At 43.0% G+C, this 27,755-nt stretch overlaps 1 protein-coding gene across 9 annotated transcripts in view; it reads right to left on the bottom strand.

Annotated features, from left to right (window-relative positions):
• Positions 1 to 27,755, bottom strand: part of LOC107224635 (nephrin) — a 75,480-nt gene that overhangs the window by 25,374 nt on the left and 22,351 nt on the right. For all 9 annotated transcript variants that reach the window (XM_046729855.1, XM_046729870.1, XM_046729864.1 and 6 more), the window contains exon 3: positions 24 to 156. In XM_046729855.1, coding sequence (XP_046585811.1) covers positions 24 to 156 — 133 coding nt within the window. The remainder of the gene's footprint in view (positions 1 to 23; positions 157 to 27,755) is intronic.

Here is a 27,755-nt window from a genome sequence, read left to right as displayed (position 1 = left end):
ACTTCTACTCCACGTTTACAAACCTGTATATCGGATTGTTGGATTCTTCTTTGTACCAGATGACCAGATAGAGTCTGTCACCGTTGATCGGAGGCTCGACGTCACACGGCAGCTGCGCTACTCCTCCAGCTACGGCCTGAGCTTCGCTCATCGCAACTGAAAATAAAAATGAAAAGAGCTTTCGGTTAACTTTGCAATCAAAAGAACCTCGGAATCAGACACGACTTTAATTAAGAGAAATTAGCGTATGTCGATGATTCTTTCAACAAGGCACCATTCTAGAATAAAATTTCATCCCGACCAAGTTCGAGCATTTTTTCACCCAACGTTTATTATTATATTTGACAAAAGATCTGTAAAGTCATGTACAAAGATTGACCTTTTTCAACCCTTCGTTACAACTCGCTTCCATTCGCGTAGAATACCTATTCACTTCCGGTTTCGAAGAGCTTCCAGTACCGTGGATGGTTTCGAGGATGGTGATGAGAGATCCGTGCGCAAGTGACCTAGGCGGGACAGGTTGTCGTAGACACGAGTAGTGCGGTTCGTTGCTGAGAGGATTTGAGTCGAGTCGAGTCGAGGCCGAGGCGGGTTTTCTCCGGAGCGTATGGAATGGCTAATTACGCCTACGTGTTTACCGGTGAATTAATTACATCGACGGCAACGCTACTTGACTACCGGGCATTGTGGTTATAGTGCGCAAACAACCCGAGGCCGCGACACATCTGGGGCGAAATTTATGAACGGGCGAATTACCCGTTGGCATATGGATCACGAAGCAACGGGGCAGCTCTTGACGTAGAAATCCATCGGCGATGGTACTTTTTGCGCCATGGTTAACCGCCATATGGGCGAGTGGCCACGCGACTCCGCGTCACCATCCATTATGGTTAATTCAACCCCGGATACAATGCCGCGACCCGGGGCACAAAGCGCCTGCGGTGTTTTGTTCCTGGTTCCGCAGGCGTGCTCCTGGAGTCCAGGCATCTTCCTCCGTTTCGCCGGCGACGATCCCCTTCCTCGCTCTATCAAATCTGTTCCGAATTTCATCCTAATCGGATCGGCGAGGGTCGTTTAACTCGAGCGAAGATAGTTTCGACAGGCTTCACTCCCAACCGCGTTTAGAAGCATTCGAGAAACCCTTTTGTTCTCTATTTTGTTTTTTGATCCTTTATACGGAAGAAAAGGTGTTGACGAAACCAGCAGTGACACGGACAGTGGTCTCTGGGCTGCGCCATTCCCATCTCGTCGCAAAAATCTTGTTTTTGAATATTCAAGCTTACCGACAACGGCGTCTTCGCTCTTCTCGAACGCTGATCTCATCCGACGGATATTAATGCCAAGCTCGCGGTCGAGATACTTTTTTCCGTCATACTTAGCGTCACGGATTTTTATTAAATTCGGAAAAGAGCCGGGAAAAGGTCGTATATTGACTTGCTGTGCGGGGTCGAAGGATCAACTAGCGGATTTTTAAAGGAAAGAATTTAGTTGTTTACTGCAATAATTCCAACCGAATCGTAGAGGGGGAAGAATTTTCAAAGTTTCGTTCTCGGTTTGTCTTCCAAGAAGCTTATGGTAACTTTTCTAATTGTAAAGTTTGATACCGCGAGGGGATCAAAGTTTGGCATCTACTTTGTGGATGCGGATCCTGAAAAACGTGATACTTTAAAACGGTTCTCACCCCTTTAATCAGTTTCTGAAAAAATTACCCTCAGGCAAAATCCTTCTCTTATTCAGTTTTACGAAAAAAAAAACACTGCTCATCCTTGTTACGTCGTACAAATACACGAACCTTTTATATTTGTTGTCAAAATATCTCATCTTACGGTACGCGTTTCTCGTGATCAAAGCCAGCGGTTTGGTCCCACAACCGCACGTGGAATTGACAAGAAAACGTCCTTGCAGAGTAGATCTGTTCGGTAATCTTATAAGCTTCTCAACTGGCTCGCGAGTTCCATGAAAATCCCGAATCGCAGAACTCGGCATAAAGCGACGTACTCTGATTTATGTGGAAAGCTTCATGCACCAACAATTAATGTCTGCGAACAATTTTCGTCAAAGAGGATATTCCCTTGAAAAAAAGAGAGCAAGACACGGTCTGCAAGCTCTCGAAAATCTTGGACGCTAATTATTCCGAGAAAGACTGTGCATATTGTCGCGGGTGTACAATCCCAGTAAGAACCCGAAAAGTCAGATTCATAATCACGTCGAATTTTCGAAACACGGAAACTTAATTCATTCACCATTTTACGCGAATCCTGCATTCTCACTCCTCAGCTTTAAAAGCGATTCGAGGGTATTTGGTATCTATGTCTGGAGGTTCCGTTCATGGTTCCAAGTTTCGACATAACGCGGACCTCAGTAATTCGAACTATGGATGTACAGAACATTCCGTTACTACTTGCAGTAATATTCGCAATGAATTTTGTCTGCGTACTAACGATCGAATGAACCGTTCGCCGATTCATACGAGAGATGAAGTAAGTCGATCTTCCGGGAAGGATCAAGGCACCTTAACGAAGCTTGAAGTAAACTACAGCAATTCCATAATGAAACGAACCAGCGCGCTTTCCGTCAAAAGCTCCGCTTCAAAAGTTGCTCCGAATGTATCATTCACCAGTACACCACCGTGGTCGGATTCGGTACATGCGAAGATGGACCGAGGAGGATATGCGGTGGACCCGGTGGATGGCGAACTTGAGTTCCTAAGCCGCACGGAGTATATTTACGAGGGTAGCCTCGGCGCCGGTGGCGGCCTCCCCGAGGACCGAAGGTTCCAAAGTTCCTCGGAGATGGTTAAAGCTCTCGATGGAAGCACACACGGGGACCGCCGGCCGGTCGCCCGTGCGGTATGTAAATCGCTGGGGACGTGTGGAGCCCGGACGGCGTTTATCCACCCTGTTTATATACCGCGGTGGAGAGTAATGTATGCGCACACATGCGCATAATACCGGGTGATTCATATTTTGCAGCGAAGATACAGGAAAGTTTGAGAATACGGTGGCGACCGTGAGGTGCGAGATTCCTGCGACTGAAAGCTCCCCTTTCGTACGTTTGATAAGATGAGCGCCTGCAGGATCGAATTGTTTTTTTCATTGGTTCAAACCTTTTGCAAAACTGACTGAAGAACGATATTGGAATTTCGTTTAGCATAGTCGAGCGCATACCACTCGCGTACGTTTATTCTCTTCGAATCGTTTTTCTTATCCTTCGGCGATGTCTTTACATGTTTTCATCGTACAAAGAACACTCGAGAACTGCATCGCGACTTTCTCCGTGTGTTTGACGTGTGCCAGGTCCTTTTATCACAAGAACTGTAACCCTCTCTTCTTCGCGAATACTCCACAATTTTTTTGGTGCCAGCGGTGGGATGGATTCGCTCCTTGAAGAACTGACTCACTTCATCTGCTCGCGTGTATTTAAACCCTGAATCAGTTGGCTGTACAGGTAACGACAAGTACAGGGAACCCGGCAATCTCCGGTACTCCCAGAGCTCAAAGCAGAATCGCGAGTGGATTTCCGGTGCACACCGTGTCTTAATTACCCCCGTGTATAAGTACCGAGTAAAACGTGGTCGGGAAGAACGGGGTTTGTTTCGAAGTCTGGGGTAAGAGATTGCGGAGAAAGAAAGTGGAGGCAAAGTGCGAAGAGCGAAACAGAGAGAGAGAGAGAGAGAGAGAGAGAGAGGAATCGCACGGGGTGTGGGTACAGACGAGAGATGATGAGTGACACTACACTCGGTTTAATTGGAATGCGTCGCCATGACGCCAACGCGCGATTCCCCGAGGATTTCACAGGGGTGAAATTTTTCCTCCCGCCTACGACGAGGACCAGAGTTACACGAAGGTTGTACACGCGCGCGTTCTTACACTCGAAAAACTACGAGTCCCCTTCTAGCTTAACAAGGAACCGGGCGGCACTCTCCGCATCCTTTTCCAAGTGACAAAGCCCTCCTGCATGCCGTTCGTCCTGACAACTCGTCGTGTATGTAGTATGTACCACCTTACATAGCGGGGAGGACTACCGTACCGTATTCAAATTCTCCTCCCAAAGGTCGTTGGCATTCCCTTGGATGCGCTAGCTATACCAGCGGTATAAGGTACCCACCCCTCTAGGTACCCACTGCAATCATTTCTCCCACGCGAACATCACGGAATAGTGTTATGTGCTGTCTGAGGACAAACCGGTTCAGGGACTGCGACACCTTATTATACTCTTTTCGCTCGGCACTTACGAGGGTTTCGAACAAATTCATGAGAATTCTTGGAAAATCTACCTTTTCTTTTATAACGGATGCTGAAAGTTTCGACTATAAATCACTGCTGATAATTTTCTTAGCAGCCCTTCCTGAAGTATCACCACAGCGTTGATCTTTTCTGAATATGGAGGTCGCATGACCCTTAACCTAATTCACCAAGTCCTGGTGAACATCAGAGGCATAGGAATGACTGTACTATAACTTGACTCGAGTATTCTTGTTGTTGGGCAGTCTAATCGTACCTTGACACTCCAATCGTTAATCTCAGAGTGCCGAAAGACCACATTGACAACGTTGACAGCTGTCACTTTCGACGTTGTGCCACCATGATTACCAACGAGTGTAAGAACGGGTTGTCAATGATTTCGGACAGGCGTGCAATCGCGAAAGACCAAGTAATTCAGAATGTGGAACAGTGTGAGCAAGGCCAGGACGCGTGTGGACATTGGGATTGTTAATAAGAGTAGTGAGCACGCAGTTAAGGGGGCTCGACCTTTTGTTTCCTGGAACACGAATTGCTGTTCAAGAGCGATAAAGCCTTCGAAGCGTCAGAGTTTGCGGTTAGGCGTGGTAAAAGGGGGTAGAAGGTACTCGGTTTGTAGAATGCTCGCACCGTGGTGCAAGGGTGGACCTTTTCTTGGCTGTGGTAACCGCGTGCACGTGGCTCCCGTATGAAAGGAGACCCGCACATAATTATTCCATCGGGCCAGTCCGGCCGGGGCGCAACTTGATACCACCCTTTGAACACAGGCGTATAAACACACACACGCACAGGCAAAGACTCGCGTACCCTGATTCGCGGCCTTTGTTAGCCATGGTGTAAACGGCCGGCTCCGATTCTTGCAAGATCCATTCACCGTTCGCTCGCTTACTCCTCTCATTCGTCGGGCCCTTCGGCGAGGTACGACGAAATTACACCCCTCTTACACTTCTCGCCAATTGAATTCAGAACCGGAATGTTATTTCCAGTCTCTCTATGTTTGTTCGAGATTGATGAATAACTCGGTCACGTTGTACCCTAAAACGATCTTTCCTGGGTATTTCATTGCAGTCTTTCCTTCGTTTTTTTATATTCCGGACACACTAATCTCGGGGCCCGTTACTCGGAGCAGGGAACCTCCTTCGGCGGTTCGAGCTTAACTTGATGAAACGGGATGAAGGACATCTGAAACGCACTTCACCTCCTCGTTTTCCGCAACTTTTTCTACGTCTGTCTAGGCCGCATGGTTTGAGAGAGATTAATTTCACCCTAAGGATCGATCCGGAGAGTGCTCGAGCAATTAATACGGACATTGTATCGAGGTGGAGGAGTCTGCGATAAGGAGAGACGAGAAAAGCTCGCGAAGAGTGGTGTAAGGTGAACACTCTGGTTTATCGGCAGAGAAAATACATATATATATATATATATATATATACACACATCTATTGTTACATTCTTCGGTAAGAAAAATACCGACGAAAAAATGTTTCCGCACAACAGGGAGTATATATATATATTGCCTATATGTACCTTCACAGTCCGGGAAAAGCGTAAATAGGAATCCATCAAATCGGAGGCAACGGAAGACGGGGGTGGAATTCTATTGCCGAAGGGGGAGGAGGCACGAGATATGGGAGAGTGTGGAGGAGACAGAAAGCGGGCAAAAACAATCAAGAGATCTTCCGACTGGAGATCAGCAGCCACCCTCACCCTACAGTTCGGTTCAGCGTTGATACCGCGGTACACAGCGCCGGGGGATGCCGGAAGAAGTGTGGATAACTCCTTCGCTCCTTCCCCTAATGATCCTTTACGTCTTTCGCTTTCTGTCCGAGCCGCGCTACGAGGCGCTGATTTATATCCGGTCCGATCCCCGTTCGGCGTTAGGTATATATGTATACGTATGTATGTACCATATACCTATACCATATACCTCCATCCATAATGTGCAGCGAGTATTTTTTATTTATTTATTTACTTCTTCTAAATTTGAGACCCCTGTTTTTCTCCCGATGTACGCGTTCACCTCCGAGTCACTCATTTTTCCAAACTCACGTACATTATTCAATTCAATTCAACCCTCTTCGGGGGTGAAAATTAACGGAAAATCAACGAGGCGTCATTCGTTACGCGCGTGAGTCATTAAGCCGCCGTATGCGCGGCTTCAACCCGCGGTAAAAAAGGTTTTCAATAACAGTCATTGCGACCAGGGAGCGACAATGGTCATTGTCGGATCGAGGCAACACCTGGTCCCACCCCTGCATTCGCGATTCCCCATCGCATCGGCACGATTGTCGCATTAAGCGTCTACGTGCAGTGGAGCTTTTTTCTTCTTCGTTTCGCTCGTAACTCGTCTGCAGCGTTTCGAACTAAATTAAAAATTGGGTTTATTGAACAGAGTTGGTGCAAAATAAAAAAAAAAAAAGAAAAAAAAAGAAAGAAAGAAAGAAAGAAAAAATCAAGGGTGCTCGCGTTTTTACAGCGTTTTTAAATTGAAAATACACGACTGTTAACGTTTTTATTACTGTACTGATAAATAATGCAAACATTGACTGTAGCGTTTATATGGTACATCCCTTTCTGGTTTACGATATTCCTGTATACACGTACATATATTTATAACTGTAAAAAAGAATCGATTTAGCCCCTGGTTCATCGATATGCGCTCACGTTTTTTACACCCTGTTTTATTCCCGTATTTCACGTTTGTTGATGCTTGTAATGGACGGGTTTTACGATTTTTATCATTTTCATAACTCGGCTATCTCTTTTTTCTTCATGTCTCTGTAGCGGTGCGCGATTTTTTTTCCGCTTTGATTCCGTTTTACAACAAGGTATCTGACAATGTCCATTCGTGCTATATCGTACAATTTTTAACAACGTTTCGTTTCGTTTAGGACGCAGGCGTGTTTCGTGCGGTGAAAAATTTTATTCAAAACATAAACTAATGCATTTTACGTGCGTGATTTCGTCCTTGTCATATCTGCGGAAATATAACCATATGATGCGAATTCGGAGCGCGCCCAACTTTACCTAGAAGCGGCTAATTGATAACCAGGGAACTTCGTCAACTTAAATAGATTACCGAATTCAATTGACCTGATCATAAAGTTGCTCCAACTATAAGTACCTACACGTGTATGCATAACGTACTTGTAGGAATACGTTATACAATTTGCAAATTGCTACTGATTTTGGAAATCTAGCTCTTATTCAAGATTAATTTAGGAGTGTGATTAAATTGAAAATGAAATTAAGTGTATGGTATTAACTCTATAATAATGTTGGAATGAACTACATTCATCGCAAAATTTGCTTCAATCGTCTCTACTTTCCCATACACATTTGTTACGTGTTGTATTCAAACTGTAATGAATTAAAGAATCTTAACGTGAAAAGCTTGATCATGTCATCTAAATTATTTTCCATTCTCACAAGGGAAAAATCAAGAACTAACGACACCCTCTTAAGAACGGTTGACGTAATCATATATTTCAAGCCATGGCGATATCTCGTGTTACGTATAAAAGTGAGGGGTGAAATTTCATCTCGAGATGGAAAAAGGAAAATGGGAAAGAAGCTTTTGAGTATCCTTAATATATTACGAATAGCGATATGCTTTCCATACCTGAATAAGAAATTAGCACAAGGCAATTTTAATTATTTGCATCAATGAGATCCAACACTCTTCGAAACGATCAACCTGCATTGTATCTACATTCATTCATACCATGAGTTTTCGGTGAAACTCACCACTGAATACCAAAAACACGATCTCTTTTACATGATCCGTGATTTTTCATACTCGCGTTGTTCATATAAGTTCAATTCTCCAATACGATTAAAAATAGTTTCGAAAAATTCTGAAAAAAATTCTTTAAAAATTCTACGTTACGTAGAAAAATTGTCAAGCAGCATTCCACGGCAAAGGCTGATTATTGCTTCTGATTCGTATCAACTTTTGTTCAAGATAAAGTTTAAAAAAATGATTCCATACCTTTTCTAGACCAAATCCAAGAGGTCGAGGATCAGACCCTGGTCAATTTGTCGTGTAAGTCCCCACATACGTATACACACATACCCAAACGGGAATGCCTCGAGACCAAATTGAAACTCTTACAACCCGTTGTATTAATCCGCGAAGAATGTTTTTCACCTTCGTCATTCGTATCGCTTCGGCGGCGTGAGAGGAAGGGTGGATCAGAGGGACCAAAGAGATAGAGAGACCTAGAGAGAGAATTGGGATGCTGGAAGTGCGTTGTAACGCAACGAGCGTACGCGCGGAGTGGGCGGGAGATTGATGGGGGACGGTGGGGGGTTGTGATGGGGGTGGAGTACCGGTACCACCATCGTGCAGGCGTCGCATTTATGCCCGGAGTGCAAGCGCGCGTGTCAGCATTGTACGGGGTAAACTCGCAGTGACAGAGGGGCGAGCCGTTGTCACACCCTCGCTCTCGGTATTATTCCTTCCCCCGCCCTTGCCGCCTTCCGTCCTTCCATCGTTCCGCCGTTTCACCCCCTTCCACCCCCATTCGGCTCGTCAGCATCGTCGCCCCCTCGTTCCTCTCTGCTCGCCCTTCTTTACCTCTCCGCCCTACCTTTCGCCGGGCGAAGAACCGTTCTTCCTCAAAATATTCCCCCACCCCCACCCCCGGTGTAATATACGAATGCACGTTTTGACGTATGGATATGACAGTATATCGACTCCCAGAAGTTCGGAGAAGATATTGCCTCGAAGCCGTCTTCGAATTTCATTCACCCTTCCGTGTCTCTTTTTCTCTCTATCTCTCTCTCTTTGGTTATTATTATTATTGTTATTATTTATTCTCTTTTTACGTTTCTTTATATTATATCATACCTTATATACAAAACGTCAAGCTAGGCGCGTATCATACGACGTTTTTCCGTCGTTCTGACGTATTAGAAAATGTGTTTTATTTTTTCTTTTTTTTTTTCGAGGCTGATTTTTTCAACCGCGGCGTTAAATATCTCCGCAGGCTATCTTAATTCTAAAAGGTTCACAAAGCGAAAACTCTCCCGACATTTACTTTCTTCCCATCCAGGTTTGTGAAAAATATACGCAAATACATTCTACTTCCTCCGTTTCGTTTCTGTTTTTTTTTTTTTTCATATTTGTTGCACTTCTTATTTCGACATTTCTTTCTTTCTCCTCGTCGCGGTTCCGTGACGTAGCTACGTAACGCTTTTATACGGTTGGGCCCGATTGTTCTGCACGAGGGGCGCCGGCGCCTGGGCGACACTTGATCTTCTTCACCGAGAGACGTCTCAAGTCCGAGGCTTGTGTTCTTCGCACTTCAATCCGCGAGACACCGCACTTCGCAAACTAATTACCACCTGGTCCGACTAATTCAATTGCAGACCAACCTCGAGAGCCTCAAGCGGGTTTTCTTCACCTCGTTTGCAGATAGAGAAAGAGAGAGGGAGAGAGAGAAGAGAGAGAGGAAGAGGGTAAATGATAGGAAGGAGATATTCGAAGAGGAAGTCTTCCTCGCTAACAAGAGTGCACGGACCTCTATCACTGTTGGGGATCGATTTTCGTACTCGAAAGCAGACGTTCGCTGCTGGAGAGAATCGGCAACAAATAATCTGCGCAACAATATATATATAAATATGAAGATCTGTACGACGAACAATGTCTTTGCTTTCGCCTCTAACTGAGATTTTGTTTGTACCTCGATCTTCCAGCAGGAATCCCCTTTAACGCGGTCTAGACGGGAAGTTTTCCTCTTTGAATTCCGATGGATCGCGTACCCGGCTTAATTATCTATACGCCATAGCGAGCGCGGGCTGTATTATCCCACTTGACCCAATGATAAGAGTATACATTATGGGATCAGTGCGTGACAACAAGCACTAACGAGAAATCTAGTATATAGCTTACGTGCCGCGACGCGGCGTTATCTGACAAAACCATTCCGACGATTACGTTATGTCTACAAGACAATTATTATTACTCTCCGCTGTAGGTGCGGTATGCAAAAATATTTATTCACTTTTAAAATGTACGACGTGTATAAATAATTGAGTTTGGATTTAGCCATCATCGTTTCAAACCCCGTCGATCATCGATTTCGAAAATTGATAAACAGATCAGAGAGATGAGGAAGAAAAAAATATCACAAATAGAAAAAAATTCACGGTTGATCGGGTTTCTGTACAGTCAGCGATTCGTTGCAAGTTTCCAACCCTTAGAATCCGCGGTATATTCAAGCGATCGAGGTGAAAGAAGTTCGACAGGCATAAAACGTCGTCGAGACTCTCAATGCTCGAGTCCCTCGGTACGGAATTTTTCAAAAGTCCTTGCACTCCTTACACCGTTGGCTCGACGACGTGTGGTTATTGGAAAATCGTCGTGTGGAATTGTGTCTCCATCTGCAATTTCCGGCTCTCGGAATATAACACACGCCGAGAAGGGGTGTACACAGTGGCCAATATAAATATGTACCTACAACGTTAACTCAGATTTGTTGTTAACGCATCCGGTTGATACTTGAATTCGCGGAGCGTAAATGGAAAGACGATTGTCGGAAACACGGTCATCGAACCGGGTCTCTGTTGCATTTATGAATAAGATGGATAATAATGAGGAAAGTTCCGATTTAATCAGGCATTACGAATTACGATCGTCCAAAGTCCGAGCTGAACAGGGAAAAGTTTACCGCATTTACTGCCTCGTAGTACAGAATAATGCTCCTGTAAATTGTTATTTTATCCAAGATAAATATTATGCAGTTTGGAGTTGGAGCAATTTCCATAACCGTTCGATCTCGGAGAATTTCTTTTATTTTTTTTTTCTACTCGTGCTTGCGGGTGACGGAGGGATTACAACTTGCGTATTGTGTAAATTTTTATTACACATAAATATGGAAGACTATAACACCGCGAGATGTAGGTTCGTTGAGGAATTAATCATATAATCCGGTAAAAATTTATTAACATCACAAGGCAGGCGTTGAATGATCGACCGAACGAACGAGCGAACGCCTTTCAGGATATTCGCTCTCGCTCTCTTTTTCTCTCAAGTTTTTTTAGATTAATATTATAATGAATATGCAAATTTAATTTTTCGTCACTGGCCAACTGATCCGCGAATTCTATGTGCATTATACGTATATATATATGTATATTTCATGTACGCGGAATAGGTTAAAAAATAATGAATAAATCATGCTGTATATGCAGAAAAATATTTGCATATTAATTCATAAACGTTATACGGTAGGTATATATTATAAAAAATTTATAGGTAGAAGATCAGAAAATCCATCGCAAGGGATTTCATTACGCCAATATATGTATATATATATAAGCTCCGGCAAGAAATTTCATTTGCCCGTGATTTAATTTTTTTCATTTTTCACCTTTTTCTGAAAAACTACAAACAAACGAAATTCGCGATAAATAAATTCCATGCAGCTAGGTATTATACGTATACGAAGTTTATTCTTTCTCTCCGGATCTTTCTAATTCCGACACTGAACTTTTCGCATTAAACAGTAGCTCGGTGACAGTTTGTAAGATTTATTTTCAATTAAAATTTGCCTCTTTCTTCTTTGTAATATGCACCCCACGTTTCACAGGTTTCATTCGAATTTGCTCGCTCGAATCGTTCGCTTTTATTGCCTGTGTTACGACAGCCTCGTTGCAGCGTTAACTATTTGTAAAGTTGGCAAACCGATAATACTTCCTACTTTGCGTTAGAATGAAACCGCGCATAAATACCTCGGGCCGTAAAAACACCGTTTATACGTTTTTAACTTACAGTCAGAATCTCCGGAGCTTTGCTCTCGTAATCGATATTCGCATCCAATATCTATACACGACGATTTAATTTCCCTCCGACGTTAATCGACGAATCGCGAACTCATCGATACTCATGCGACTGAAAGTTGGTAATGTTACCGTGACGATCCATGTTCGGAAAAATTTTTTACTACGCGTCATTATTAATTGTCTGAAACGAAGCAAATCATACCGAACGAAACATATCCATACGCTGAGAGAAATTTTTAGTTCCGATTACCGCTCAGTCCTTAACTATTTTTATTTTTTACCACAATCGAAAAATATAGTTCTAGGTAATAAGTGAAAATTAGTTTTGTAGCCGTTACTATTCTTCATCATTACGATCACTGTTGCTATATTTTCTTGCAACTGTTGCGAAAATTTAATGCTTGTGCAACGATAAATTGACGTTCAAGCCTTATTTAACTAAAAACATCGAGTAAACCGAACAAATCGATTTTGCGTTGCAGCTACCAAAAAATGATCGACAATGGCGCAAAATGGTCAGTTGCACCTCGTTTTTCGTAATCCCAACAATATTGAAACATTTTTTTCAACGTAACCTGTTTTACTAAACATTTCTAGTTACTGTAACAAATAAAATTTTTCTCAGTGTATTTATGAAAAACCGACTCCTTAAAAGTTATTCTATAACTGTGAAATAACGAATGTCTTCCCGATGTTTCGTGACGTTAACTTTACAATCACTTCAACCTCGTCGATACTTGGATAATAATTGTGCGAAAAAGAAAAAGATAACACTTGACTCCCTTCTCGCAGCTGCAGCATTGCATCGTTTTATTCAACGGGATTGATTCTTACACGTGACTGTACGCCGTGCATCTTTATTGTCACGCATCGTCCGCGTGCGTTTTTTCATCTCTCTCTCTCTCTTTCTCTCCCTCCCCTTTTCTCTCTTATCAAGTAGCATACTATCCACTTGTTTCTTTTGTCGTCGTTGAGTGTAATATATGTGAATAGCGGCATTGCACGGTTCTCTTAATTGGCTTCAATTTGCCCGCGAAAGAAACTCGTCGCAACGTGACGTCATCCGCCACCACCGCTCGGAGATCGCTGACAAATCTGACATCCTATACACGACAGCCTACCTCTGATAATACATATACACGCATATTGCACTATAGGTATCGAGTTACACGCGATTGTTTAAACAAAGCTGTCACGCCGACACGGATAGTTTGAAATTTGATTCACAACGAACTAGAGTTATACAAAGCCTGCTTCAAAACATTGGAAACAATGCATTGATGCCGCTTTGCCGTTACTCATATTCCTCGATTTTGCCAGACGTAATTATAGCCTTGTGTTCAACGAGCTTATATTCACAAAACCGTCGCTTCGTTTATCGGACGGAACGTGTTCACTGAATCGAATGACGGTTTTGTCCAAACTTGAACGAGTCATACTCGATGATCGATCGAGTGACGACGTCTTTATCTGTGAAACAGTTGGTCGTCTTTTTGACGAGGCTGAACTAAGTGACATTAACTTAACGAAACATCCGCAGTTTTAGAATTACTTTCAAGTAGCTGGCTTATTTTTTTTTATCATGGTTCGCTAAATCTCAGACTTTTCCAAAGGCGTTAAGTAACGATTTTTTCCTCAACGTGTATTCTTGCAGTGGCGTTACTAAGCTCATTCTTATACTTTTCGAGGCTGCAGGAAAATATTGAAGAAGATGTTGAGGCTGATTTTCTCGCATTATATTTCCCGGGAAAAAATAGCGGCACTTCATAGCGAAATTTCTCTCCAACTTGTCCAATTAAATTCCAACTTTCGGTTATCATCGTCTGCATTAATTCTCGTTCCACATGAAACGACTTTCGTCGAGATAAACGGAGGTCACGGATCGTCATTCCATTAGCTCGGTAATCCGGCAGATCATGAATTCGACCCTGAGTGTCGAAGATTGAATACAAATGGGTTTGGGAACGGTTTTCAATGGATTTTCACCGCGCTTCATCGAGTCGCGGCGGTGTTGAAGAAGAGTTGGATTTCGTCGAATGACACTGAGGACTGTTTGAAAAATGAATCGAGGGGTTATTGTTTGCCCATTGATCTCTCGTAAAGAAACACTTCTCTCGCCGAGCTTAGAACACGCTTTCCGAAGCACTGCTGCAAATCATCTAACGATGCTCGACTTACTTCCTGGCTAAATTTTGCAGGTAACCGCATCAGGAAGGCGCTGATTTCCGGCTGTTTTGAAGCGAGAAATTCACCGGAAGTGTCGGATATGTGAACCATGTTCGGAAGCTCGACTCGGTATTTCGAAACAAGTTTAGCGATCGGTTCTTCAAGTATCCACGTATCGTCTATTCAAAGTCTACATCCAGTCACGATAACGATAAATTGTTTTCAAAAAATTCATTCTCTCATCGTGCCGCTCAGATTATTTTGACCGATCAGTGATCGACGGATCGTTTTTGCTCAAACAGGTAAATCGGAATTTCCTTGACGTAATTTTTTGCTCGGTGAGATAATTTCTATCGTATTTTTGTGTAGGCACTGAAACCGCGAAAGAACGATAAGAACTGCTTATATATTTTATCGCTCCATCCATCTAGTTGGCAATTCATAAGCCTTGAAAATGTGGCGATTCTTTCCTTGAACGGTAGGAAAAGTTACACGACGTTGTGATAAGTTGTTCGAAAATGAACTAATCAAGACATTAATCTCTGACACGTGAGTGCTTAAATGTAAATAAGTCCAATTCCCATTCTTATTTCCTGGATGTGTAATAAGAATGCCAGGATGAGGGGGACGATGGTCGGTGGAGGATGGGGCAGAAAATGAAGCCGTCGTAAAAATGTAAATTTCATTTTGAATAATATTCCTCTTTGGTCGGCACAGCGAAGAGCCGCCAGGTCTTAAACTCGACCGTTCTCGCGTACCGCCTCGCATCCTTTCGTACACCTTATACGCCTAGACTGGTTATATCAAGGGCTTAGAGCAAGCGTTGGAGGAAAGCTAGGCATAAACTACCCTCAACTCCGTGCATCGCAACCCTAGGGAGCCTAAATGCCCGATGGCTTGGAAGTTTGCTGGCGAAACGTGAAAACAATACGGTTATCACCTCAATTATATCTCCTCAATCTGTCGTCCGGTAATTTCTGTCTGCAATGTCGAGAAAAACATTCTGCAATTGCCGATAATTCGTGGTTGATTTGGGGTTAAGGTATAGAATGGTCGAAAAATAGGAGGACCGCGGTATTGAATTTCTCAAGAAGCGGAAACTTAATTTATAGAATTTTAATATTTATAAGTGAGCCGAAATATGGAGGAGTAAAAAAATAAAAAGGTCAGAATATAGAATGCCAAAGTATGGAATCGTGGGAATTCGTCTCGTTAATGGAAAACCCCTTACAGATTCTGAATTTTATAGTTTTACTTTCCCTTTTCTGTACTTCGATTTTCCACATCGACTTTCGAAATTTTAATAACTCAACGAATCAATTTTTCACACCTTTGAAAACTCGATATTTTGGTTCTCAATCAATCCATCATTCTATTTTCTCACCCCCATCCTTCGTAGTTAGTTTAAATTCATGAATTTTAAGACACTGTATCCCATAATTCTTTTGCCTGAATTCCGAATGAAAAAAAAAACCTGTGGAAATCATTTATTTCTTTTTCTTGCTCATTAAATATGTAGGTGTAATATCTTTGCTTCAGAGATATGAATTGACTTTTACTCGGTTTCTTTTTCCCTATTTTCTTTGAATCAGATTTGTCAATGCTTCACATGTGGAAAAGTATACTAACATCACGCATGTTTAAACGGACACAAACACGGTTATCAAACGGCGTGTTCAACCGGTTACCCAAGCTTGAGGATTTATCTGTTCCGAGCTTCTCCCTCTCGGCTTAATCGCCCTCCACAAAGGATTAGTGCTGCTGCAGGTGAACTTCAAGGTAGTTTAGGAAATGTCGTAATATGTTTATGGAGCATTATGAATGGTCATGAGGACTCGGTCCCTTCGTTAAGGAAGCCAATTCTCAAACAGCTGACCCTCCACCATTTGTTCCCATATTTATTTATTTATTTTTTTTTTTTTTTTCAAACATCTCAGTAAATCCATTTGAGGAAAGCTGCTGATCGTAAATTTCATCAAATTTTTTACGATTTCTTCCATCTCACCGGTTTTTAAAATTTAAAATCCTTTTATAAAAAATAGAAAACTGCAGACGAGAATGAAAGAATAAAGGCTCTTATATCGTATCAAAATCTTTCTCCTCGTTACAACGTCGGTGGAACTCGTTAAACAATTCCTTTCGTTTACATAAAAATTTTATTAAGTAGATCTTGCCGATAACTTTCTAGCCCCGAGACACGCATCAAAAAGCTTCAAGCAGAACGTGAAAATAATTACAAAACTTGAGGGCGTTGTTTGCTTACAAAGGTACACAAGCTCCTTGAAATGGATTTCGATAACAACATGAACCATGTTGTACCGGAGTAAAGAGAGGGAAAGAGAATGGAGTGAGAGAGAGAGAGAGAGGGGGGGGGGGGAAGTTTTGTAAAAATCTCTACACCGCTTCGTTTCAACGGTAGGCATAAAGTAGCGAACCTCGCGGCGCAACCCACAATTTCACAAACGGTCGATTATTACATTAAAAACTTTCGTCAAAAGTTATAAATTTTCGTCATTTTCATTACTATGAGTATATATATATACAGACATATATATATATATATATATATTTATATATATATTGACGGAGTTTTATTTATATACCGTTGCTGCAGGGTTTCGCAATATCAATCAGAGATGAATATATACGAAAATTTTTGAATGAAAGTTCTTCAGTGTTGGCTGAAAGGGAAAACAAGACGAAGAAGATGAGAACAATTAGCGTGTGCCTTTGAATCTTCAAAATTAAAATCTTAAAGAGACTTAAATTATCTCGTCCGCCTAGCCACCGTATTTTTACTATTACTTACGTAATATTTCAGCATAAGTAGTGCTAAAAACTTGTTGAATTTGGTATTCATTAAAATATCGTAAAGAAAACAATGAAAAAAAATTAAGAGGAAATCGTTGCGCGGAAATTTTATTCAATTTTATTTATATAATTCCACGGAGATTAACCTCTATACAGAGAAAACAAAGAATCATGAAAACATAACATAATATAAAAAAAAAAAAAATAAATATAAAAATAACAAGAAATGCAAGTAAAGCATAACATTAATTTATTAAAAGATAGAAAATGATAAAGTGGAAAAAGGTGAGTTAAACATACGCAAGCAGCATATTACGAGCTTTGAAAGATGAGAAAAAAAATCTTTCTCTTCCGTTACTTGTGACGAAAAGGTTTAAAATTCTTGTAGAGAGTTTGCGATAAGTGCGGCACTCGACGGGATGCGAAATCAATCATCATAAAATTGTGTGTGATATCAGCCGGCTGATCGATGAGAGGAGAAAATTAACAGCATTATGAAATTTTTCAGCGACTCCAAAGTATTGACGGGGGTTAGGGTAATAAATAACAAACGAGCAATACGTCTTTTGAGATGAAACTTTCGACAGACGTGAGAGAGTGAGAGAGAGAGAGAGAGAGAGAGAGAGAGAGAGAGAGAGAGAGAGAGAGAGAGAGAGAGAGAGAGTCGCCATAGGCGTCGCGTGTCTTGCAGGAGTTTATCGATCAACTGCGGTGAAACTAACGGGGGGCAAGAAAACGGGGATGTTTCCTCTCGAAGCGCGGGCAGTTTTCCAGTTTATGAAGCCTTCGCTGCCGCTGCCTCTCTCAGGAAATATTAAAGCCCATAGAGCCGACCAGCCGGCGAGCCAATAAACGCGACAAGAAGCTTCCGGAGAAAAAGTAGCTCCTCCTTAAATTCGATCTTGTCCCGATTCGAGCCTCGCGATGTTCGCTCTTTTCGTATCAATGTTTGCTTCATTGCTTATCCGTTATTACAATCGAGTGTAATGTATTTTCGCACGAATTATTACAATCCTGACGAACGAGAGTTGGCACTGGAGGGTTAGAAACGGTATTGTTGAATGTTGGAAAATTGGGAGATTGAAAAAGTGACAGGGATAAACAATGAGCTTTAGTTGTTTTAAATAACATAACTTGTAAGTGACGCACGAAACTTCAACGCTCGCATCAGGAACGCTTATTGATTTAAATGAACTTATACCTTCTGCAAATATGCTAATTTGTGTTAATCGAGTCCATTAAAAAACTTATTACATGTATAATGATTTGCATATACGAGTTGTGATTCTTTTAATGTAAGAGTCTAATAATACTCTTAAGAGTCATTTGAAAGAAAATGTTGACTCTGAATTTTCAGAGTCACTATGCGAGTTCTAGTAACTCTAACTTGATCATTCCTAAATCCTGATATTTTACTGTCATTATGAATAAGTAACGAGGCTAAATGAAGATTGATACTAATAGTTTGTTCTACAGAGAAAATGTTTTACAGAATATGTTCTACAGACTTGTTTCTACAGAATTGAGTTTCAGATTAACGTCAGGAACAATCCAGCATGAATTATTCTGCAGGCGAATTGTTTTACAGAATATTCGTCTACAAAGTAGTTTTCGATTGTCCTGTAGAATAATTCATGCTTGATTATTTTTTATGCAAGTCTCGAATTCTTTTCTGTGGGAAAATATTGTGTAAAAAAATATTTCTGTATAACATTTTCCCTGTAGAACCGATTTCTGTAGAACCCCCGTCTTTTCGTATGTATAATTGCGGTTCTCGATCGTACGGGTTGTTCGAAACTTTGAGCTATGACTGCAAAAAATGATACCCGTTGAATTTGCACTGAGTTCGAAAGTTCCGGCTGCAAGTAAGAATCTCGCATCGCGTTCAGTTTATACGCGCTTCTTTGAAGTCGAGCGTTAACTTCACCCTGACTTTTAAACTTTCTTGGTATCCACTATCTCTCTGCATCTTTTGCGGGGCGATTGGAGCGAGGAGACAGAGTTAACCGGAAGTAACGATTCAGCTTTCCGGTTAAAGTTGCATTTTTTTTTCTATCCTAGCTCCGCTGAGAAAGATCTGGGTAAAAATGTGGAAGGATTGGAAAATAGAAGGGCGACGTTGTAAAATTTTCAAACTGGGTGGGTGTAAATATGTAAAAAGATGAGAAAATACGACGAAGTTTCAACAAGGCGAAATGCTTATTGAGTTTGAAAAATTATAAAAATCGAAACATGTGTGCAAGAAAGTCAGAATTCCTTGACCTTTGTCGCATTTTAATTATTCTGCACTTCTACTATACGGAATCTGAATTTCCACGACATAGATTTTCGCAAATTTGAAAATTCGACATCGTGATCCTTCTATTTTCCGATCCTTCAACATTTTCACCACCACCGTTATCAGTTGTAAAATTTTCCATCCAAACCAACGCATTCTTGGGAATTAGAATTTTACTCGGACAGACGTTGTGAGACGTCGCAGTGAAATGTGAAATCCGGAACAGGGTATCAAGTGGCTAAGGAATCGCTCGTATAATACGTAAGAATACGTTGCAGCAGTTGGCGAGTCTGCCCGAATCGGTACATAAAGTACATTCGTCGAATAATCCTCCCTTAGCCTCCCTCTAATTTATATCCCCCTTTAACAATGCCGAAGTTACTCTGTCCGTGAAATAAACAGGAAGAGAATCACGTTCCGTTGAAATTTCATGGTCTGCATATTTTATGTTCAGCACGAGTGCGGCCCTCGGTGTTCCGAGGCGATATCAAAATATATATTCACCCCGTGCGTCTCCAGATTTTCCGAGCAGATAATATAGGTGCGAATATTTTCGATTAGAACGCGTGCTGCTGGGGGCTGGTAGGGAGAAATTCAGCGGGTAAGTTTAATCAGAAATCGCAGGGAAAAATCCGCGTGACAATATGAAGGAGGCGACGACGGCAGAAACGGAAGAAGGGAGAGGAAAAAAGGCCGGCGAAATGGAAAGAGCTTCGGAGCCCCGGCGTCTTGACAGTTCAATGCGAACACCCTCGTTCAAAAATACTCGTCGACTCGGCGCCACGCGAAACGCGCGTTCATTTTTCGCAAAAAAACAAACCAAAAAAGACGAAGAAAAAAAAAGAAAGAAAGAAAAATTCACCCACTCAAAGCCGCGCGATCTGCGGGTCCGCATTCCGGATTCCGCGGTGCTTATTCTTCCGCAAAATCTGCTGATCCGTCAAAATATACTCCGGGCTAATTTCGAGATTCGCAAAGCGAATGAGAGAAAAGAGCGTTTACGAGTCGAGGTGAAATTTTGCGTGGTATGAGAAACGAAGAAAATGTCTGCTCGATTCACGATTCATTCGTCATTCGAAACTCGATTTATTGTGGATCGTAATTACGTAATAATGTGAACTGTGCGTGTCGGGGTAAAAGTTCGTTTCGTTGCCGTGACCGGAAGAGAACGACTTTTTAATTATTTCTCCAACCGCCTGCGGTACGAGCTGCGTGCGTGGCGGTAATTTTTTTCATCACCCAACACAGATCCGCGGCGTGTGATTAAGCGCATAGGAATATCACCGGCGACACAAGTCTATCGCGTTATATGCACAGCCGGTAAATTCATGACTCAAACTCGGGCTTTCTTCTTATATACTCGAGATACGGCACGAATTGCATATTATGGGAGACGAAGCGGCGAGATGATCGAGGTGCGGAGAAAACGAGGATCCCACAGGAAATTCGCGCGAGTTTGGAAACGATACGTCGTATTGAAGTTTGTAACGTTATCGTAACGATTCATGTCGAAGAGAAAACGTTTTACGCGATCTTGGAATTGCCTGAAATTCAATCAGCCGTATAAAATACAACAGACTTTTGTTATGAAATCTCGGTTCGTTTAAAGACGCCTATAAAAAAAAAAAAAAAAAAAAAAAGAGACGAAATATACGTAGTTTCATTTTGAATTGACTAAAATATGAGGAGAGGGCTAATAATTATTTTCATCGATAAAACTTTCGTGACTAATATCCATTCACTGCGATTAGAAGAGAATCTTTTTGTCCGATTAGCTTCAAGATGATCCTCGGAAGCGGATTTCAAAAATTATACAAGCCGAACCCTATTTCACGGAGGGTAAACCGGAGAACTGGCTCTCCTATAAAGATCTGGCAACTTCGAACGTGCGCCAAGGCGTGAAAAGACGTGAAATTTCTTAACAGAGATGAGAAAATCTTCGCAGACGAAACAAAACGAAAATAGTGATCAAAAAAACAACAATACTCGAGGTGTGGATTTCTCGATGGTAACCACAAACGACCCTGATCTCTCTCTACGAATCTAGGAGGTGGCCACACTGCCTACATATACACGTGGGATAAGAATCCTATTCATCATCTCTCATTGTTCATCGATTCACCTGTCAAACATTGTCAACGGTGACAACAAGGACACAAAGAAGAAGAAGAAGAAGGAAGAGGAGGAGGAGGAGGAGGAGGAGGAGGAGGAGGAGGAGGAGGAGGAGGAGGAGGAGGAGGAGGAGGACTCAACATCGCGTTCGCGTGAGAGTACGGAAGTCTGTCAAAAGAGACGCGGCGATCTCGTCTTGTAGGCGAGATCTTCTGCCGGTGCGATGCCGGGAGAAAAGAAGAAGGTGGACAAAAAAGGGTCCTAACCCTGTTGATCGAAATCGTACCCGACTGAAGGGCTACAGCCAGACCTACGTGTAGGTATATCGATTCGGACTGCCAACTCTCTCGCCACGCGTGATATATCAAAGATTCATCTTGCGATGCTGCATGGCAAAAAAACGAGGATAAAGAAAAAAAGGAACACATCGGCACCGCGGTGGGTATAAAAATTCAGCTATACATCAAGTTGTCCTATATACCATCGCATTTGTACCTATCCCAGTGATATTTCCGACGCTCAACCAACGTCCACGAGGGCTTATCCCCCCCTCACCGCCAAAACTCCAACCCCGTATTTTCTCCGCTTGTGGAATTTTTATTCCCACTGCAAGGTCTCCCTTGTCTCTGGGGCCTCCTGTCCTCCCGTACTTGATATTTATGATTTTCAACCCTCGATAACCGGTCGACATGGAAATTCGTAAGACTGAAAGGTGGTATCGGCTGTTTGTCCCCCCAGATTCGGCTTCCCTCATCACCCTCTCCTCGGGGTTTCTCACAGTTTTTCTTTGCCCGTCACTCCATTCACCTTTCCTTTGGATCCCTTTTTCCACCCTCTCAGCCACCGCCTACATTTGCAATCTTTTCTGCAGATTTCTCTTCTTCTTCGCGATCCGCTCGTATTGTCGCAGGTCCTATCCTGTAGCAGGAACCAAAAATTTTCTGTTTTTCTTACCGCGTCAGTGAAAGTTACAACCATGGACGAGTTTCGTTTTCGATACATGAATACGATTCAAACTGACCTATATTTTTATTGTCGAGAGCAGGAAGATCAACGTCCTGAAAAAAGTTTTTCAGCCCGCTTATCGATGATGTAACCTCACTTTTTTTACCGACCCTCACTTTGCTGTCTGTCAATTTTTTATTTTGATTGTTTTTTACGCCTGCGAGTTCTCTTCATCCAAGTTTCACGTTTCTCGACGCATTTTTTTCCTCCCCATGACTGGATCCTGTCGTATAAAATATATTGTATACGTATACATATCTACGTCAGTTCTATCGTTCGGTCATTCGGTATCCTCCTCGTCGAATTCTAGGTTGCAGTCCATTTCTCGAACGTGTCGCGAATCGACGTGAATCGTCCGGCTCAGTTTTTCACCCGTAAGGATAAAAGGAGACGACGACGGCGATATGACAAGGACGAATCCGAGGCGATTGTCCTCGTGTTGAAGAAATCGCCGATAGCTGCCTTGGGCCTGATGTATAAGCTAAATGAAAAATCTGCGGAGGGATGGAAAAATCGAGGCGCGATCAGTGATTCCAACTTCTCTAGAAATTGAAACGAAAAAAAATGAATAAAAAAAAAAAAAAAAGATAAAGGATAACCTTCGAGGACAATGATTACCGGACGGTTGAAAAAATTTATCCATCTGAGGCTTCTTGTCTTATCATCCTCGTGAGGAGATACAAAGGAATCGGTTACGTTGACGAAGATGAATCACTCCTCGCGATATTTAAGAATTGAAATTTACAGGCATGCACTTTTCCTCATCGAGAATTCCCCGGAAGTTTTCCGTTATTATCAAACGAGAATCAGGTGGCAGCGAGCCTTGGCCTCGCAAGTCGATCACGACCAGCTCGTGATTTACGAGGAGTAACTAACGATGTCCTGTTGAGGATAACGCGTCGCGGATACATAATATCGTGTAACCAAGAAGGTTCGAGGAAAGTTACACCGGCGGTAGATTGAATGGCAGGTTCAAAAGGTTGCAAGTGGCGAGGGTGTCAGTGACGTCGATAAATCTGTCAATTGCCGATTGTGCAGCAGCGTTAACCCGTCAGCCGCTGGTTACCTTCCTACACCTTCATCAACGGTTTCCTAAGTGCAAAGATGGGTCGAACGCCGCTCAAGAGCGGGGCAACGAGGTCATCGGGTCACGCCAAAGGGAGCCGCGGGGCCTAATCGAGTTCCGAGCGGTTAATTCGGTGCCGGCCCTTATTCCGCATTAGCCGATCGTTCCTCGGCACCTTCGCTCTACGTCAATGGGTCTCGCGTTTCCGGTTTATGGTGTCATTAACGCATTGCGGCCTTCGGCGAATCGAACGTAACCACGGTGGCCGAGGATAGGGAAATTCGAGGAGTGCCTTGTCATGCAGCAACTCTGTTCATCCCCTCGTCCAGAGCCTCGCTACGCCTTTGGTGTCATCGAGACAACATCAAAGGAGAAAACTGATATTGCTTGGATATTTGGTAGAAACGAACGGCATGGATAACCAAGCGGTGATAGTTGGTTCCAGGGTTCGATTCGCGAACCATGACGAGATCAACCCTTTCCATTTTGAATGGTTGAGTTGGGCGGGGGTCAAATTTCGGAAGGGTCAATGTGTAGAAATTTCAAACGTCCGAAAATAAAATGCGGTAAGATGAATTTTTGAAAGGGACATTGATTAGAACGACTCGTGATCAGTTTAAAATTTCGACATATTGGCCATTCCAAATACCGATCCTTCCAAGTTTTTACCCCAGCCGTTAGTCTTGCACATTTTCATTTCCAACGGATCACGATCAATGAGCAGACCTGCTTCCGGATCGGACCGCGGGACGACAGGATCGGAAAGACGAGGATTCAACGGAGTGTTATCCACATCATCTCGATGCACCCTCGCAGTGAACCCTGCCGAACTCATTGATCAACGGTTTGATTATCCCCGGTATATATAAGGAGAAGGATGAGAGGAAGGCGTAGCGGAATCGTCGATGGACAGCTCGGGTCAAACTTATCGGGTACCTGACTACCTACCCATCGGCTCTGGGGTTGAGACCGTTAATCACGCGGTGTCAGGGGCCGAGAATCAGTTGAAGAAATCTTCGGGGATGTGGGTGAGAGCCCCTCCGATCACTCAGAGTAATTAGTCAGGAACGGGGTGTGGTTAACGAGCGAGAAGCCAACGGCGCATTATGAAAAGGCTCTCAAAACTGCAGCCGTCAGCTGCAGCCAAGTTTAGTTTTTCGACAGGGACAATTGCCGCTTTCGAGTCAATTTCGAGTAGTCGACCGGTCGATCAATTGTCTCTGATCGTTGAGCTCGGTGACCTCGGGGTCATCTTCCGATGCACTAGCCGCCAAACGGGTAGCCTGTCACTGCCAATTAGCCGACACACACACACGCACGCCTTGCGGGAGATAATTAATGAATTGAAGTTGGTAGTAATTAGCCCACAGTTGGTTCAATTATGCGGTATACGTATAATAGTTCGAGTCCACTCGCCGATCGATAAACGGAGAATTCCAAACCCGGTCCTTCTCTAATTTCATTCAACGAACCGCGGTCCATGAGAACTTGCGACATCCACCAATTCACAGGTATAAAAAGTCGACGAGCTTTAAGGGGGATCAGAATTTCAAGTGACGTTGACACCATGCGGGAGGAGACAAGCTGGAAGGTAAACCGTCCGTTCGTTTAAAACTCGAGGGTGAAGGCTAACACACAAGTCTGGGAAACGCGGAAGATCATTGAAAGAGACGTTCACTTTCATCGTCGGACGTATCGGGTTCATGGGCGGGGGGTCAATGGATCGGACTGCGATTAATGAGCTATGGTGGTACGGTTAACGTTTCCCATTGTTTTTCCCTCTGGCATTTAATCAACCCAATTGATGATGCAAGATACCCGTTTTCTTATTCCACCAACTATAGACGTTGTCCCAGAAGAGTAAAAAAATCGGTTGAACGGTTAATGGATATCGTCTTACTTCGAACCTTGGACCGATATCACAGAGTCCATTATTATGATCAAGTTAATGTGACGTTGTTCAAAGATCGTCTTTGTCAAAAGTTAGGCTCGAATTATCGATGATTCGTACAGTTTCACGTTGATCGAAAATACGAATTCAGGACTGCAAACTACTTGACGTGACTTGTGGCGAGCACAGTTGTCGTCCTTGTCAGTGAACGGCGGACTTCGGGACTACTAAACCGTTGGCTGATAAACAGAGCACGTTTTCTCTCACAAGGGTTGAAAAATTTTCCCTCTACGGGTGGGTTGATTTATACCGTTGTGAAAAAAAAAAAAAAAAATTAAAGGGAGTGAAAAAAAAAGGAAGAAAAAAAAACATACTATCCTCCATCGGTAGTAGTTTGTCGTGTCGGAAGTGGGCTCAGCTGTTGAACGAAGTGGAGACTTTTATATTTTTCGTGCGAGGGTTTGTAGAACTCTGGTACGCGATTCGACGACGGTCACGCGGCGGTGACTGCCAATTTACGACGCAAGGTGCGATTCGCAATGGTTGACAGGTGATTCGTAATGCGAAACCGAGGCTCGAACCACGTGGAGGAGGTTCTCTTTCACGTATAGATTGAACGTTGTAGAAATGCGCGTTACGGACTTCTTTGACTTACTTTTCCAAGTACCTCCGCAGAATCGACTCACGATTTTTTACCGTCACTCTTTACAACCCGAAAAGCTCCTTTCGCTTTAGCCCCCGTCACGTCGACGCGGTAAAAGAGACACCGTCGAGCGACGCTAGAAGCCGGAGAAATAGCTGAGAGAAAACGAGAACGAAATGCAGAAAATTGAAGTAAGAGAATCGACTAGCTAAGCGCAAGCGTAGCTGAGGGAAATAAGCGAGCTCCACGCAGTTCTAGGGTGCATAAAATAACTGCGTCAAGGGTAAAAGTGGAAATGCAGTCGCATACGAGAATGAAGTTGGTAACGCGTTGACGTAACGAAACTTTGAAATAAAAATTCTCATCCTGAAACTTTGAAATAAAAATTCTCATCCCGAAACTTTGGAATAACTTTCAAGAGTTCAACTTTAAAAATAACTTCTCTCCTGATTCTGACTTGAGATTTACTGAGAGCAGAAAATTTCGAAATTGCGAGGCAAGGAGTTTTTCTGAAAAATGCATCGTTGGAATATAACGATACAAACTTCAACCCTATCTACATGTCGCAAGCACTACTCCACCCAGTGTCTAGATTCTGTTGAACTGGAACGATTGCATCAGTTTCTAAATCGAAATCACCTGTTTCACGTGTGAAAATGCGGGAAATTTGTTTATTTCCGTAAAGTAAATCCTCTCTGTCCATTCTTATTCCATCCAGGCGCAAGGTCTGCTCAGCGAACGAGGAAAAATAAATTGAGATTAGTGGGACGACGGGTTGGTTACGGAATCCCTACGCGAGGATATCGCGAGGTGCAAGGGGCAGGATAATTATAAGTTAAAATTACGCGTGGGAGCAAGTTAGGTGGGTGTGTCTTCGCTGTTTTCCCTTTTGTTTTGATTTTTTGTTTTTTTTCAAACAAATTTATTCCTCGATGTTGATGTTTTTTTTTCCTCTGCTCGTACGGTGAGTGTTGCTGATCAAACCACCGTCCGCGGTACTTCTGCGGGTAGATTTCCCTGCGGAAATCCTGACCCGGCGAAAAGAGCGGACGTTATTCGTTGCGGAAGTTATTCGTGTCTCGGAGCGAGAGAAGAAGATAGGTAAAAGGAAATTTCGGGGATTACCGGAAGTGGCGACGGACCAGAAGCCCCGCGACCGTATAAATTTCTGTGAAACGCAATCCGCGCGCGGGAAGCGAGACGCGGCAAAGCGACGATCTTGGGTTTTAACCCCGGTTCAAACGGACGCGGGGGTCAAGCTTGTCGGCTGTTTTTCAGGGGTGAATTTTTGCCGCACGCAATGTGAAAAGAAGAAGGAAAAAAGCAACAACGCAGGAAGCAAGTTACGAGCGTAAACGCGATTTTCGGCTCATTACCGGAAGCTATGACGGTTCCCTGACCGGATGTTCACCTTTTAGATACACCGCGTGTACATTCTCTGTAAGGTCAAAGGGGTCGTTTGTTCGTCCCGAATCATCCCGCCGGAAAAGTGAAGAAGAAAGTGGAAAAAATGGGGTTACGGGTGCTCGGATTAACTGGTCGGGATACGACTTTATAATTGCCTGCACAATCCATCAAATGACGATTATACTTAGCCGCGAAATGACCTGGGGAACGGATTTCTTTTTTTTTTTTTTCTTTTTTATACACGGTTCCCAACAGACTTGATTTGAATTTTAGAGACCCGGAGGAGAGCCGGGGATGTTTTTATTTCGGGGTGACACTCCTGGCCATAATCGCCGGATTAGCGAACG

Source organism: Neodiprion lecontei, chromosome 1 (assembly GCF_021901455.1).
Source record: "Neodiprion lecontei isolate iyNeoLeco1 chromosome 1, iyNeoLeco1.1, whole genome shotgun sequence".
Lineage (NCBI taxonomy): Eukaryota > Metazoa > Arthropoda > Insecta > Hymenoptera > Diprionidae > Neodiprion > Neodiprion lecontei.
This window is presented reverse-complemented; position numbering and strand designations above follow the sequence as displayed.